Source organism: Chanodichthys erythropterus, chromosome 7, assembly GCF_024489055.1.
Source record: "Chanodichthys erythropterus isolate Z2021 chromosome 7, ASM2448905v1, whole genome shotgun sequence".
NCBI lineage: Eukaryota > Metazoa > Chordata > Actinopteri > Cypriniformes > Xenocyprididae > Chanodichthys > Chanodichthys erythropterus.
The window spans coordinates 29,837,222-29,853,972 of NC_090227.1; the positions used below are offsets into that span (position 1 = coordinate 29,837,222).

General features: G+C 36.1%; 2 protein-coding genes across 7 annotated transcripts in view; both read right to left on the minus strand.

Moving 5' to 3' along the window:
- si:ch211-1e14.1 (UPF0606 protein KIAA1549) overlaps positions 1 to 4,308 on the minus strand; it is a 66,336-nt gene extending 62,028 nt beyond the window's left edge. For 3 of the 4 annotated variants that reach the window (XM_067390115.1, XM_067390116.1, XM_067390113.1), the window contains exons 1-2: positions 4,161 to 4,308; positions 2,667 to 2,833 (exon numbers count right to left, since the gene is read on the minus strand). In XM_067390115.1, the coding sequence (XP_067246216.1) occupies positions 2,667 to 2,760 (94 nt within the window). In that variant the 5' untranslated portion in view covers positions 2,761 to 2,833; positions 4,161 to 4,308. Of the gene's footprint in view, positions 1 to 2,666; positions 2,834 to 3,429; positions 3,519 to 4,160 lie in introns of those variants that run through there. The other variant, XM_067390114.1, reaches the window with a different exon arrangement.
- Positions 4,309 to 9,872: 5,564 nt separating this feature from the next.
- hipk2 (homeodomain interacting protein kinase 2) overlaps positions 9,873 to 16,751 on the minus strand; it is a 124,683-nt gene continuing 117,804 nt past the window's right edge. For all 3 annotated transcript variants that reach the window (XM_067390120.1, XM_067390117.1, XM_067390119.1), the window contains exons 13-15: positions 16,409 to 16,656; positions 14,947 to 15,107; positions 9,873 to 14,862 (exon numbers count right to left, since the gene is read on the minus strand). In XM_067390120.1, coding sequence (XP_067246221.1) covers positions 14,401 to 14,862; positions 14,947 to 15,107; positions 16,409 to 16,656 — 871 coding nt within the window. In that variant the 3' untranslated portion in view covers positions 9,873 to 14,400. The remainder of the gene's footprint in view (positions 14,863 to 14,946; positions 15,108 to 16,408; positions 16,657 to 16,751) is intronic.

Here is a 16,751-nt window from a genome sequence, read left to right on the forward strand (position 1 = left end):
ATCATGTTCACAAACAGTCAAGGATCTGACCTACTTTTAAATTAAAGGTGGATATTATGTTCTATAGAAAAGAAACTTTTGGAGAGACTAGGCTAAGAAATGAGAGTCAAAAATCAGTTTTTCTATGATGCATCTCAGAGCTTTAGATTCTGAATGATGTGAGTCTCTTACAGTTGAAAATTCAAATTAAGGCCTTATATAATTTGCTTGCATTTTGCAAACAAAGTTATGGGATATTATTCCAGAGCAGTGATTCTCAACTTGTGAGTCGCGACTCAAAAACAGGTCAAAGGTTTGTTCTGATAGAGTCATGGACAAGAGGAAAAAATAATGTTAAATGCATTTAATAAAATGCAGCTACTATACAAGTATAATTGTGCACAGCTACTATAGCAAATTTGACAATTTTATTCATTCTAAAATGAAGGGGAAAGGCTTCCAATCAATATCCAATATCTACGTAAGAATAAAAATGATTTGTGCAGACAACAATGTTTATGCAGTAAATTATTGCCTGGTGAGAGCATGAAACCATTCAAATTTAAAGGGTTAGTTCACCCAAAAATTTAATTTCTGTCATTAATTACTCACCCTCATGTCGTTCTACACCTGTAAGACCTTCATTCATCTTCGTAACACAAATTAAGATATTCTGATGAAATCCGAGAGGGGTTTTTTTATCCTTTGTTAAAAGCAAAGAAATTACCACATTCAGTGTCCAGAAAAGTAGTAATAACATCGTTAAAATTATCAGCATCACTACAGTGGTTATGAAGCAACAAGAATACTTTTTGTGCGCAAAAACAAAACACAAATAACGACTTCAACAAATTCGTCTCTCCTCAGTCAATTTGCTACGATATTTTCATTCCAGGTTCTACGTCTGAACGGCGGCTGAATTGGCTGTCAGCAGATCACGTGAGCACCACGACACATTTGTGTGATGCTGACGCAGGAGCTGGCCAATAATGAAATGCCGCACTGCACCAACTGCATAACAGACTAACAGAGAAGAAGAAAAATTGTTGACTAAAGTCGTTATTTGTATTTTTTTTAACGCACAAAAAGTATTCTCGTCACTTCATAACATTAAGTTTGAACCACTGTAGTCACGCTGACATTGAATGCTGTAATTTCATTGCTTTCAATGAAGGATTAAAAAAAAAACTCTCGTATTTCATCAAAATATCTTAAAGGGTTAGTTTACCCAAAAATGAAAATTATGTCATTAATGACTCACCCTCATGTCGTTCCAAACCCGTAAGACCTCCGTTCATCTTCGGAACACAGTTTAAGATATTTTAGATTTAGTCCGAGAGCTTTCTGTCCCTCCATTGAAAATGTATGTACGGTATGCTGTCCATGTCCAGAAAGGTAATAAAAACATCATCAAAGTAGTCCATGTGACATCAGTGGGTTAGTTAAAATTGTTTGAAGCATCGAAAATACATTATGGTCCAAAAATAACAAAAACTATGACTTTATTCAGAATTGTATTCTCTTCCGGAATCCTTACCATTGAATTGATTCCATTGAATCCTTTCATCTGTCGGTGTTGGTAATGCACTTTTACGTCGCCGTAGTTGTTTTTGGTGATTAGGACATCTGCGACATGCACACTTACGGACCATTTTAAAAAATATAGCAATACCGAAATACAAACAATGTAGAATAGCTTGAATACAGCGTGCGTCTCCCTCAGACTGTAAACGAAGCTCGGACGCACTAGATAACACGTCAGCAGCGTCTTACATCAGCAGCCTCACTGCGTAGTCATGAACCACTCTGGAGCAGAAGGGGGCGGTAATGCACCAATAAGCTGGATGCCAACGGCCATAAAACAGGAAAGAAGAAGTGGAGTCGTGAACGCGAATTGACAACAAACCAGGAAGAGAAGACAATGCTGAATAAAGTCGTAGTTTTTGTTATTTTTGGACCAAAGTGTATTTTCAATGCTTCAAACAATTTTAACTAACCCACTGATGTCACATGGACTACTTTGATGATGTTTTTATTACCTTTCTGGACATGGACAGTATACCGTACATACATTTTCAATGGAGGGACAGAAAGCTCTCGGACTAAATCTAAAATATCTTAAACTGTTTTCTGAAGATAAACTGAGGTCTTACGGGTTTGGAACGACATGAGGGTGAGTCATTAATGACAGAAACTCATTTTTGGGTGAACTAACCCTTTAAGAGAGAGTAAAGAAAATCACTCAAACTAAACAACACTCTTGTTAAGATGTTTAAAGAAAGGGACATTAGGCATTCAATTAAGTTTATATCCACTGTTCTAAAGTATCTGCCAGATTATATACAAAAAAGTTTTTAAATTTAAGTTTTGTTTGAGAAAACGCACTGTCATCATGGATAAGTTAAATCAGCAGCTATTACACAGTAAGTTCCAGACAAGCAAGAAAAGTGGCCTCAATGGGAACATTAATTTTGAACAAAATATTTATCAACATGTTCTCAGAATCTGACCTGCTTTTAAATGTAACCAAAACATGAAGACGAAATGAGAAAAAACATACTCCTCAGAACTTCTCATTGCATTACAGCAGTTTTAAAGTCTCCCACACAAGGCTAAATTTCTTTAATCTTGCCAACAAACTCATCCAGTTACCGGCTGCAAATGAAGCAGACCATGACATCACTTACCTGCAGCAGGTGAATCAGCGATCACCATGGAGACGAACATCAGCAGCACGCACGCGGTGACCGAACTACGTTCCTCCATCATTAGACCCTCCATTTAGTGAAACTCATGTTTGGGTCCAAGGCGATCCGAGGAGACACAATCCACGCGTTTAACTAGTCACAGTAAACTGCAGCAGATGAAAACAGTAACACTGTTATATAGGTCATTTACAGTCCTCTTTTTGAGCATGACTTTATGAATACTCCCGTAACCAAATCTAACGATTTCATCATAAACCGAACAAATGACATCTTGCATATCATTAAAAACCGAAATTGTAATTCATAGATGCAGATTTTAACCACTAAAATGCATTGCCATGCTGCCTCGCGCGGACTGAGTGCCACTACAAGTGCTCGTGCAGAGCGCAGACCGCACGGTTTCTTTGTTCCTTAACTTGTCCGATTCATTTTCACGAATCGGTTCTTTCGAACAATTCGCTTCAATGAACCAACTCAAAGAGTTCAAAGTGTTACGTCATGGCGCAATTACGTCATCGCGTGGTCCCTGCCATCCCTGCGTGACATATAAACGTTACAATAAAGTAATTTCCTGCTGTTCATTACACTTTTACTAACACGTTTTAATATAGGTGTTTATTATTAATTCCCAGCCATGATTCAGTCTGTTTCGTATGAGTCTCGGATAAACAATCGTAAGTCACATATTTCCAGTACGTTTGCTAATATAATTTCTGCTATTGGACTTTTAAATTAACTTTACCATATTTATCAAATCCTGGAGTCGCTCTCATCTGTTCTCAGCTCATTACGACTCGGACAAGAACTGGATTTCCCACTCGTGAACGAATCATTTAGACCGGTTCAAGGGAATTCCCAAAAAGATCCAGTTCAAAAGAGCGATTCGTTCATGAATCGAACATCTTTATCGTTCAATATCACACGAACCGATTCTAGCAATGATCCAAACATTGTTTTACAGTGTGTTTCTTTCAAATGACAAAACTTACACATTGACATGTAGTAGCTACTATGCAAGCCTCAGAATCAATGTAAAGGGTTTGACAACTCACTAGTGTGCGTTAAAACCCCGTTAAACGCGCGCATTGCACGCGGATTAGGCTTCTAGTCGGGATTTACTGTAACAGTTAACTGTTCTGTAATGGTTATGAGAGAAATACTTTGTTATTTTAGGATTTCGCGGTGTTATTACAACTAGTTTGACTAGCCATTAGAGCTAAAAGGACATTATATTTTAGATGTGTTGCTGTGTGGTACATAACGGAGTCGTTTTTTAAAGAAATGATTGCAGTCATCGTCTATATAACTTACATGTCTGACTGATGATGCGTCTAACTCGAGTTAAGTTGTAGTTGCAAAATATAACGTACGTCTGGTAACTTTATTTTGCGGTTGAATCGCATTTATATCAGTTTATTTCAAAGCAAAGAAAGACTTTTAGCACATGCACAGCCTCGAAAAGCAACTCCTTACCTTCAAAGCCGACAGTTACTGCGGTCTGAAGTCGATAGCGTCCATATCCAGTTTCAGATCAGGATTAAATCTTATTTTTTCCATGACTGAATGACACAACGGGTGATTTTATTTTCATAAGTGTCTGGATCCTGTCTGAGCATCACTCACTTTCTCAGATGCAACCGCTCTGTGCTCGGGATTTCACTAAATCCTCCCCTGACAGCAGGACTTGGAGTCTCTTGTATGGGCTCTACGGTCATTGGCTCCCCGCGCCGTCCTTCAGTAATCCGGGTTAGGTTGACACCTCCGCCCGGCGTCTGTGGTTTCACGGCAACGCGTTTTGTTACCGAATCTTGTGTGGCTGCATATTTTCCACCTAAACCAGATTATATATTTTTTTTACTAAGTTTTTAGATGTTTTATTTTTCAAAACATAGGAGATTCTGGTCATGATTAAACGATTCACCACAAGAATCTATTCGAGTTTGGTAATGTGACAGCACTCTCTAGTGGCCATTGAGGGAAACGGAGTCTTCATGGTCATAAAAAAACCCCAAACATTTACAGTAATTGCAACATTATAAATGTTTATTTTGTTTAAAGAAAATGGTAGTTTATTTTATATTCATGCCATATATATTTACATACAGGTGCTGGTCATATAATTAGAATATCGTGAAAAAGTTAATTTTTTTATTGTAAATTATTTTTAAAAATGAAACTTTCATATATTCTAGATTCCCTACATGTAAAGTAAAATATTTCAAAAGTTTTTTTATTTTTTTATTTTGATGATTAGAGCGTACAGCTAATGAAAGTCCAAAATCCAGTATCTCAAAAAATTAGAATATTTCCTAAGATCAATCAAAAAATGTATTTTCAAAACAGAAAAGTTCTTTAAAGTATGTTCATTTGTACACTCAATACTTGGTCGGCAGCACATATTACAGCAAATGACTTGCTCCTAACACAAATTACAGCATCAGTGTAGTGTGGCATGGAAGTGATCAGCCTGTGGCACTGCTGAGGCACTATTGAGCCTTTAGATCATCTGTATATTGTTGGATCGACTGTTTCTCATCCTTCTCTTGAAAATATCCCATAGATTCAGGGGTCAGGCGTGTTGGCTGGCCAATAAAACACAGTAATATCATGGTCAGCAAACCACTTGGAAGTGGTTTTTGCACTGTGGGCAGGTGCTAAAGTCCTGCTGGAAAAGGAAATCAGCATCTCCATAAAGCTTGTCAGCAGATGGAAGCATAAAGTGCTCCAAAATCTCCTGGAAGATGGCTGCATTGACTTTGCACTTGATAAAACACAATGGACCAACACCAGCAGATGTCACGGCCCCCCAAATCATTACTAGCTTCAGAAACTTCCCACTAGACTTCAAGCAGCTTGGATTCTGTGCCTCTCCAGTCTTCCTTCAGACTCTGGGACCATGATTTCAACATGAAATGCAAAATTTACTTTTATCTGAAAAGAGGACTTTTGACCACTGTTCACTGTCCAGTTCTTTTTCTCCTTAGCCCAGGTAAGATGCTTCTGATGTTGTTTCTGTTTCAGAAGTGGCTTAGTAGTCCTTTTTCTGAAGATGTCTGAGTGTGGTGACTCTTGATGCTCTGACTCCGGCTTCATTCTACTCATTGTGAAGCTCTCCCCAAGTGTTTGAATTGGCTTTACTTGACAGTATTCTCAAGCTTGTGGTCATCCCTGTTGCTTGTGCACCTTTGTCTACCCAATTTCTTCCTTCTAGTCAACTTTGCATTTAATATGCTTTGATACATCACTCTGTAAACAGCCATCACATTCAGTAATGACCATCTGTGACTTATTCTCTTTGTGGAGGGTGTCAATGATTGTCTCCTGGACCATTGCCAAGTCAGCAGTTTTCCCCATTAGTATGGTTTCAAAGAACAAGCGATACCCGGAATTTATACTGTAGAGATGGTCATTTAATGAAACTCAAATGTAAATATTCTAATATTTTGAGATACTGGATTTTGGACTTTCATTAGCTGTACACTCTAATCAACAAATAAAAAAAAATAAAAAAATAAAACTTTTGAAATGTTTTACTTTACATGTAGGGAATTTAGTATAAATAAAAGTTTAATTTTTTTTTTAAATAATTTACAATAAAAAAATGAACTTTTTCACAATATTTTAATTATATGACCAGCACCTGTGTATATATATATATATATATATATATATATATATATATATATACATATACTGCCCTCCAAAAGTTTGAAAAAAAAAAAAACCCAGAAAAGTGGGTTTTGGACAATATTGGCATGAATCCTTTTTACTTTGTGATAATTTTGCACTGATAAGGGACAACACAAACTACGAAGACATATTTTATAACAAATAGTTTATACATACAAAAAACAAAAATTTTTGATTCATCAAACTATCCACCATTAGCAGCTATCTGACGTAAACTGGGCTCTAATTGGTTCATTGTATTCTAAACTTAATTGCCAATCAATTGTTGAAGATATTAATGTGCTGACCCAAAAATCTTTTACAAACCTGGGCCAAGTTTAAACCAGTACCTAACCAGGCATCACAGCTGGCAAAGGGACATGTCTGACTTTGACATGTATATATTGCCATTATTATGTAATCAAAGTGAAAATTATTATTGCTGGTCTTCAATGATAATGCCAAGTTACTTTAATGTATTTGCACCAAGAATGATATGGATTTATGCTGATATCATCCAAAACCACACTTTGCCAGGGGTGTTTCCAAACTTTTGGAGGGCAGTCTATCTATCTATCTATCTATCTATCTATCTATCTATCTATCTATCTATCTATCTATCTATCTATCTATCTATCTATCTATCTATCTATCTATCTATCTATCTATCTATCTATCTATCTATCTAAACAAACAAATATAGCTAAGAATGTACAATTTTAAATAATATATACTTATTTTTAATTGTAATAAAAATGCATACATTCATATACACATATATATATACACATACATATACATAATGTATATGCATGTATTTATATATATCTACAGTATATCTATATATCTATCTATATACACACACACATATATATATATACATATATATATATAAACAAATACAGCTAAGTACAATTTTAAATAATCTACACTTTTAATTGTAATAAAAATGCATACATACATATATATATATATATATATATATATATTAACAGTATATATATATATATATATAATATATAAATTGTATAAATTATTTTATATTTATTTTATATTGTACTTAGCTGTATTTGAAATTGATTAGTTATTATCATCTTCAAATGATTTGAATAATAAGATGAAATCACGTATGGCAGACACGCATACAAAACCAAGATGCACATTTGTGTATTTAGACTTTTTTCTCAGAGTCCCTTGCTGTGAAAACTAGCCCCAGTCTTCCCTACTAGATGAGTTTGGTTCACTTACATTGCCTTTGGTGATAGTCTGGTTAGTGCAAATTTGTTTTGGTCCTGTAAACAAAAAAAGATTGAGACCACCAGGAGATAATCATTCTCTGGACTAAACAAAAAAGAAACACACAATGACAGCATGAAAAAACAAGACAGATGCCGTGACTTAACAGTTTAATGTAAATCCAAGACAAAGTGTGATTACAATTCTACACATATACAATATGCATATGTGAGCATACAAATTTCCTTTAATAACTCGATTCACCTTGGAGACCGAAAAATGATCAAAAGTAACAGTGAATAACAAGCTATAACATAGTTCACCACGACGCGAGCCCCTTCACACCCTACAGTTAGTAAATAGAACGATTAAAATAACTATATTCTTCTATAACCCCAGGTTTGTTAAAAATCCTTGATGAATTTACACTGCTATCATTAGTTGTCGAAGCCTAATAAAATTCACTCAGGTTTTTTTTTTTTCTACAACGAAAATTATTAAGAGAAGCACACAACATTTGTAATGGTAACACAAGCGCTTAGTAGCAAGTACTCAATTTTTAGGAGTTAAATCATTCTTATTATTGTCATTATTATATTCATTTTAACATTCTATAAAGCCAGTAAAATATCCATTCTCATAGCATACTTAATAATATTAGCCTAAGGTACAGGGTACATGTAATGCTACGTTAACAGATTGAAATAATGAGACATCACACTTCTTCAAATCTCCAATAAACAAAGCAAAATTATAATAATTATAATAAAAAAGGACAATAAACAAAGGAGTATACCTGGAAATACTGCAGCACACAATAGCTTTGACAACAACTAATGTGATACACACTACTGAGAAAACCATACAGCAGTCGACAAAAATCAGGGGTCGGGGGTCGGATGCTTTCTTAGGTCTTGAAACATTGTAGAAAAATATTTAGTTTTTACATTTGACTGTGAATGTTCGCTGCTGTGCAAGTAGAAAATTGTTCACGTCTTCGATGGCTGCACAAACGGCTACAGTGCATCACAGCTACATAACGGGTTACTGTGGCGACTCGTGTGATGAGTGACGCTTCTGTACAAACAAGTTCACTTGCATTCACTGGTGTTTCTTATCTATTTTGTGAATAGTTTACGCTTTACACGCTTGTAGTAATGTCACTCTGTAATACACACTCCTGACAGGAAAAAAAAAGAGTGTTCTTGGGCGTAACGATTATTGTTTAGCTTTTTTTTTTGGTTCTAAAACAACATATGGAGATGGCCGCATTGTCATATTTGGCCTCTTAGCACATTCATTCAAGTTCAATGGTGCATTTAACCCTTAGTTCACCCAAAAATGAAAATTTGATGTTTATCTGCTTACCCCCATGGCATCCAAGATGTAGGTGACTTTGTTTCTTCAGTAGAACAGGGATTATGATTTTTAACTCCAACCGTTGATGCGAGTGAATCGCGCTGATCGCACTCTGACAACGGAAGTTATGTCTGGCACTCATTGAAGTATATGCGCGAGACATCACTGCCGTTGTCAGAGCGCGATCAGACATCAAGCGAATGCTGAACGCAGTTGGACATAGTGGTGTATTAGAGGTAAAAAATGATATAAATACTGTTCGGTTTCTCGCACAAACCGATCGTTTCGTGTCTTAGGACATCAATGTGCCGTCACGAGCCGCAGGGTTTATTTTGGATTCGTCTGTGCATGTTTATTTACTCTTATAGATTGTGTGACCATTCACTCTTATTATTTGACTGACAGACGGCAGCAGCGGTTGGAGTTAAAAATCATAATTTGTTCGACTGAAGAAACAAAGTCACCTACGTCTTGGATGCTCTGGGGGTAAGCAGATAAACATCAAATTTTCATTTTTGGGTGAACTATCCCTTTAATGCTTCTGTTTTAGCCCACACGAGACAAAAAAAGCTTTACAATTCTGGAAGTACTGTGGCCACTTCAGTGACAGAAAATAAACAACAATTCATTGTGATTTCTGCAAGCTTTGAGTTAATTCATGATCATGTGCTTTAAAAGTGTTGTTTGGTATCAGGGGTATAAGATTTCAGGAATGTTTTTTAATCCTTACAGTGCCAGAATCCATTGCTTTCTGTAATGTCGGAAGTAGGATTTTGATTGTAGGTTGTATATTCATGAAGCTAAATGTGTAACAAAACCCCGGGCTTCACAAAAATCACCAATACAGCACATATTCATGGTTCCTTAAAGCTTCACGTGCAGTTAATAAAGGAGAAGGCAGGATTTTGACATTAGATGGAGAAAAAAAAAAAAAAAAACGTAAATTGCATGAATGCTTATTTCTAGCACATTTTGGTTGCATAATCTTCATTGATGTATACAGATCAGACAAAGCCTGAATTTTAAAGAAAAAACAACAACAACATGACTTCTTGTTCATAATTCATACACTTACATTTGTAGAGTCAATAGGGCTATCTATGATTTAAATTATGAGTTAAAAAAAAATGAGAATGAGAATGAAAAACATTGTGTTGCCGATAAAATTAATGCTAGATCGAGTCTAGAGAGAGCAATCCAACAGTAATCATCATGTATATCAGATATTTTAGTCTCAAATTTTACATTCATTTTGTACTAGCGACCAGTTTAAAGATAGCACTACTGGTTCAATTCATCTAAAAAGGCTAATTTATCTCTGTGATTCTTAAATATTTAGTTAAAACCAAAATAAAAAGCTGAAATTTAAAGCTGCAGTGTGTAATTTATGAGACACCAAAGAGAATAGTGTAAAAATGGATTCAAAACACACTCCCAATTTCCATTGGTTGGACTAACAGATAGCCACGCCCACATCCCACACTATTGGTTGATCCAATGTTGCTACGTCAAAGCGAAGCGATTTTTAAAAAGCGCCACAGTGTTTATAATCTTCAGGAGTAAATAATTACACACCACAGCTTTAATGATAGAAATAAAGTGTGGCGTTGACAATCTAAGGGTCTTATTTTGTACACAAATCCACTTATTAGATCCAAAATTTGGAGATTTTTCCACCCTAACACTGACAAAATGTATGAGAAAGGTACAAAACACTGGATTATACTGTGCTAACTGCTAACAACAACTGCACTAAGATCTGAGAGAACATGAGAGTGCATTATTTGTGTCATCTCTATTTTGTGTATGCCATCTTTAAGTTCCTTTTTGACACCGGCCTGATCTAACCTAAATGTTTTTATTTTTCTAAATATTTTTCTGAAACTCACTCTGTCTTCTCCATTACAGCAAGAGAGACGCCTGCGCATCAAAGACATGCTGAATTTCTTTGGTGGGAAGAACCAAAACTCCTTAAATGCCAGCGGAGTCCCAATTTGGTCGTACAGGTCGGTCCCTGTGAGGTGAGACAGACTGGAGACTACAGATCAGTGCAGTCAGAAATGGCTCCTTCCGGAATGGAATGTTTTATGGGAGTATCATCGAAGGAGCCTTTCTTAACTGTGTGCTTGAATGAGCATCCAACTTAAACTTAAACAAACCTACAACAAAAACATCTATTGGCATCCTACGTCATAACACACAGCTTAATGAATCAATCTGACAAGCTATCAAACCGAAGGCTCGGGTACAACGTAACTGGTGTGAGATCTTGGCTGAGCACTTGGACAAAGTCTATGCTTTCTACCAGATGAGGGTCCACATATGAATAATAAACATCACAGTTACATATCGACCACCAGAAATCAAACAAATGATGCTTGACATATAACATAAAAAAATAATAAACATCCACAAACATTATTGCAACACTCTCTATGAGAAAACAATATACCTAGCGAAGTAACACAATAAAATAGAAACATCTCAAAGTAAAACCTACTTCAAATGCAAGTTTTGTGACTTTATGTGAGGGCAGAAGGGGATATATGTGATAATCCATCAGCATGTGCCCATCAGAAAACATAAAAACAAAACAAATACTGTGTCCCAACCACTATTTCCATAACATAATCGCAGCCAAGCAGAACATGTCTGATGTTTAGCATAAAGCTATGCGGATAACTTTGGACCAATGAGATTTCGCTATGGGCGGGGCAATCCAGCACATCATCACAGACATAAAAAAAGTCCTGTCGCGCAAAATACAAGCGTGCTATTTTTTTTTCTTTTTATTCATTTGAATTCAATTTGATTTTAAAGCTTATTTTTCTTTTTGTTACTATTTTGTGTTCCTTCCATTCCATACTTAAATGATTATAAATACTAAGTTAATTTTAAAAAATTTAAAAGAGTCTTTTAGTTTTTGTTTTCCTTGTGGTTGCACTATTCTTTAAAAGTTTGGGGTTGGTAAGATTTTTTTTAATATTTTAAATTTATTTATGGTCACTAAGGCTGCATTTACGTATATTTTAAAATATAGTAAAATATTGTGAAAAAGTATTACATTTTTAAAGAACTAATTTCTATTGTAATATATTTTAAAAAGTAATTTATTCCTGTGATGCGATGAATTTTCAGCATCATTACTCCAGTCTTCAGTGTCACATGATCCTTCAGAAATCATTCTGACTTGCTGCTCAAGAAATTAACAATGTCGAAAACAGTTTTTTGCTTAATATATTTGTGGAAACCATGATTTTTTTTTTTTCAGGACAAATATGTGAAGAACAGAAATTTCAAAACAACAGCATTTATTTGAAATTTTATTCTTATATTATATTATTATTATAATATGTTTTTAATGTCACTTCTGGTCAATTTAATGCATCTTTGCTGAAAAAAAAAAATCTTTAAAAAAACTTTCCTTGTCCTTTTACTTGTTTTATTACAGAGCACATGGTTAGGACACAGTACGAATGATTGGCTAGCATATTAATGTTAAATTAAGCAGCAAAAAGACAAGCATTGGCGTACAGTTTTCTACACTTTCATTATGTCTTTACTGACAGGACGCCTGTAGCATAAGTGATTCCTATGGTAAGACAAACAGTGAAAAAGACAAAGCCAATTTTGATTTCCGGTGCATGTTGTTGCAGATATCCTCTTGCAACACGGGGCTGTTCGAAACCCCAGAGTGTACGTGAGAATAAAAACCCAACAGATCTTCGTAGAACCTCGAACGAGCGCTTAATTCAGAGTGTGGTGTGCAGTCGTGCTGCACGGCTTCCTTCGGCATCTACCAACGTGCTCAAAGCCAACATGCTATTCTCATTAAAATGTGGAATTTGCCCTCTCCCTCTCGCTTTCCCAACAATTCCCATCAAAATCCACAAGCACCTCAGTCTCTCCTTCTCCTAACAAGACTCTCCTTCTCGAACCCTCCCAGGTTTCTAAACAAAGTCCAGCCTTCCATAAACAGACAACCTCTTCAGACCTGGTATATTTTATTTAATTTTAAACAAACTGTGCAGCCCAATCTCCAACTGATTGAACGATACTTGGCTTTTCCCATGAAATATTCATTTAGTCTCCCTTTTATGACATATACAGCCTAAAATCAGTGACGTCGCATTGATTGCAAGGTGACTAAAACGCATAGCTATGGTATGTACAGTAAATACGCTATATATAATTATATCCACTATCCAGAACAAAAGTTACTTATCTTTAAATGACAACTTTGGTTCATTACCCCAGGCAAGTATCTTTAAATGTAAAAGATCTCATGCACGCTAAACGAGAAGCGTTTAAATAACGTTTAGGGCTAATGCTTACACCTGGAACTTAAAAACAAAACAAAAAAACACGAAAGAGCTCGGATGAAGATGTTCAACCTAGGAGCCAACTCTCTGACTAGCATCTGGTTCTAGAGGGTTTCCAGCCAAGTAAACTGTCGTAATATATGTAAGGCACTACGAGGTAACAATGATAAACCTAAGACTGTGGAGGAATACGTCGCACAGATGTGCTGAGTGCACACATGCACGCAAACGCACGACCGACTACCATGTTGAACATGCCTATGTTATTGTAACCACTTTGTGCAATCACATTGAAAGAGGAAAAACAAGAATCTATTGGTATAAGAAAGGTTCTTCATTAAATCAACGGGTGCAGACTGCTACATTCTACAAAGAGGGGCCCAGCTAATGTTCTACGGTATGACAAACGTATTTTCTTTTCTAAATGTGAACACAAACAAAGAAAAGTCTATAAATACACTAGAAAGTTTTGTCGTCCTATTTCCAGAAGATTCCTCCAGGTGTTTTTGTCGGAGAGCGCGGCGGAGTATGCGCGATACCGCTCGCCGCAAGTAATTTGGAAAAGTTTAAGACAGTTCAAGGCCATCGTTATGTTTTTTTTTTTCTTTGAAGAGCAGCAGATATCCGTATTTCACCTTATCCAAAAAAAACAAACAAAAAAAAAATTCTCGTATGGAATTCAAAACATCCACGTCGTGACCTCGGCTCAACAGTCGTGAATGATTTCAAGAAAGGGAAAAGCAAACAAAATCTCAGTCGAACGAAACTCTGTCTCTCCCAAACGGCCTGTTGATGAGACTTAGAAACTAACAAAAGCAAGAACTCCTTCTTCGACTTCTGCTTTAAAAGAAACAAAACCTCCAGATCACAAAATAAATTGTTAACTGGCCCTTTTGAGAAGGCAAAATAAAACTCCTCTAAAAAAAGAAAGCTCCTCAGTACCCTTCCGTTCCCTCTGAGAGTACACTTCCTCTATCCATCGGCATCTTCATTGTCTTCAAGTTTAAGCATGAAAGGAACAAGGGGATGGGGTTAAGGGTCGATAGGCTTCAGCATGTCTCTCTGTCTCTAGGTGGGATGGGGTAGAAACGGTAAGCAGCGATTGGCTGGGCTCCAGTGTTTCAGTTTTAGAGGTAAGGGTACTGGTTCATCTTGGTGGGGCTCAGCGGGTATCCAGTGTAGACAGTGGAGGCAGGAGAAGCACTGATGTAGGTCTGGTGCGCAAATTGGGCCTGGTACTGGCTGTGGTGCAGGGTGGGCGAGGGCAGCACGCGGTGGCCCATGCTGACAGGCACCTGGTGGACGATGCCCGGCGGGTAGCTGGCGTGCTGGACTGCGTGACGGGCCGAACCCTGCGAAGCGACCAGGTGGGCCACCGTGCCGGTGGAGCCCAGGGCCGTGGGGGCAGTGTAGGTGTAGAGGTGTGGTTGCCCGGGCAGATGAGGAGGGGCCAAGTGGGGATGAACATTAGCTGCGTGGGTGGGACTGTTGTGGAAGGAGTACTGAGCCTGGGTGGCCATAGTGGGGGTGATGTAGGCCTGCTGTCGCCGGTGACCTCCGTTGCGCTCAACTGCCATGTGCTGCTGGGCCTACGCGAGGCAATATCATCATATTACTTTTGTGGATAAATATATGAAGTGTGAAACCAGATATGAAATGCTTGACTGAAATACCTGGCTGAGATTTAGAGGCTGCTGCTGAAAGGGGTGTGGCCCCGTGCGCTGCTGCCGGTATGATCCGCCTCCAGCCAAGCCTCCCGACGAGTGGTTGTTGCCAGACAAGCCCCCATTGGAGATTTTGAACTTGTATGTAGAGTTCTGATGGTTCACCGTGTCTGGAATTGGAATTAATAATAAATGTTACAAACATCTTATGTTACAACAATGTAGCTGGCATATCTTATCCCAATTATTACAAGGCATATTACAATGAATTAAATTAATTAATTAAAAAAATTGTGTTGGAAATATTGATTATATTGTATTAAATAAATTAGATTTGGGAAACATTGGTGATAATTTTTTTTAGTTAAAAAAAACCCAAAAAAAAACCAGATGTGTTTTTTTTTTTTAAATTAGTTGTATTGTGTTAAATAAATAAATAAAGGACAAATGTTTGAAATATTTATTATATTATGTTAAATAAATAATTGAAATTGAACAAATTAAAAATAAATACCTTTGGAAAAAACATTGGAAATATTGATTAATATATTGTGAAAATAAATAAATATGGAAAATTGTTGGAAATATTTCTTATGTTAAATAAATACATAAAAAAATAAATATTGATTTACATATTGTTAAATAATAAAATAAATAAATAGGATTTTTTTTAAATATCGGTTATATTGAGTTTTTTAAAAAATAGTATTTAGTTTTTTTTATGGTTATATTGTGTTAAATAAATAAATTGTTAGAAATATTTATTATATTGTTATGTTAAATAAATAAATGAAGTTGAAACAATGAAAATAAATACCTTTGGAAAAAAAATGGAAATATTGATTGAAATAAAAATAAATAAATAAATAAATAAATATGGAAAATTGTTGGAAATGTTTCATATATTATGTTAAATAAATACATAAAAAATAACATTGAAAATATTGATTTACATAATAAAAAAAAAATAGGATTTTTAAAAATATTGGTTATATTGATTTAAATAAATTAATACATTTTTAATTAGTTTATTTTTAAGTAGTTTTTTTAAATGGTTAAATAAATAAATGAAATTAGCACAGCTACTGTATGTAAGAAATCGTTTGCCTGGATCAACTTTAGTTTAGCAGTCAAAAATGTATTTGACTGCAGAATTCAGCAGGTGACCAATCAGAATCAAGTATTCCCGAAAGCTGCATTATATTTTAAAAACAATACTGCTCATCAAACTTAAGCTTGCATTGTAATAAAAATTCTCCTGACAAATGTTAACAGATCTGAGTTGTTTGAATTACCTCTATAAATTGTTTTACTATCTATAGCTTTTGAAATGGCACATAAATCTTCTAAATAAATCTACACTGCATATCAGAGGGTGTCAGTGAACTGTCACTTTAAATTGATGCTTGATTCAGGCCCTGCCAGATGTCCCTTTTTCTCTGTCATCTTATCAGCCCTTCCCCTGTCTCACCAGGCAAGAGTCTATCACACTCTCCCAGATTCTCGCTGGTCTGGCTTTTCAGTGGGGGGATGATGATGGTGCGGGGGTTCCCGTTGCTGTAGTTGTCCAGGACAGCACCTTTGGAGTCATAGCTGTTGGCGTTGGGGCCGTTAGGCCGAGACTCCACAGCGTAAGGGCTGGTATTGCTGGAATCAGAGTCAGGGGAATCATGAACCGTCACACAGCTGATGACATTCTTCCTCTGTTTAGATGACGTGCTGTGAGAAGACAAAACAGGTTTATTGCGAATAAAAATTATATAATATGCACGTGAAGTTATTCAAGCATTGTTTTGTGTAATGATGCTTCACAA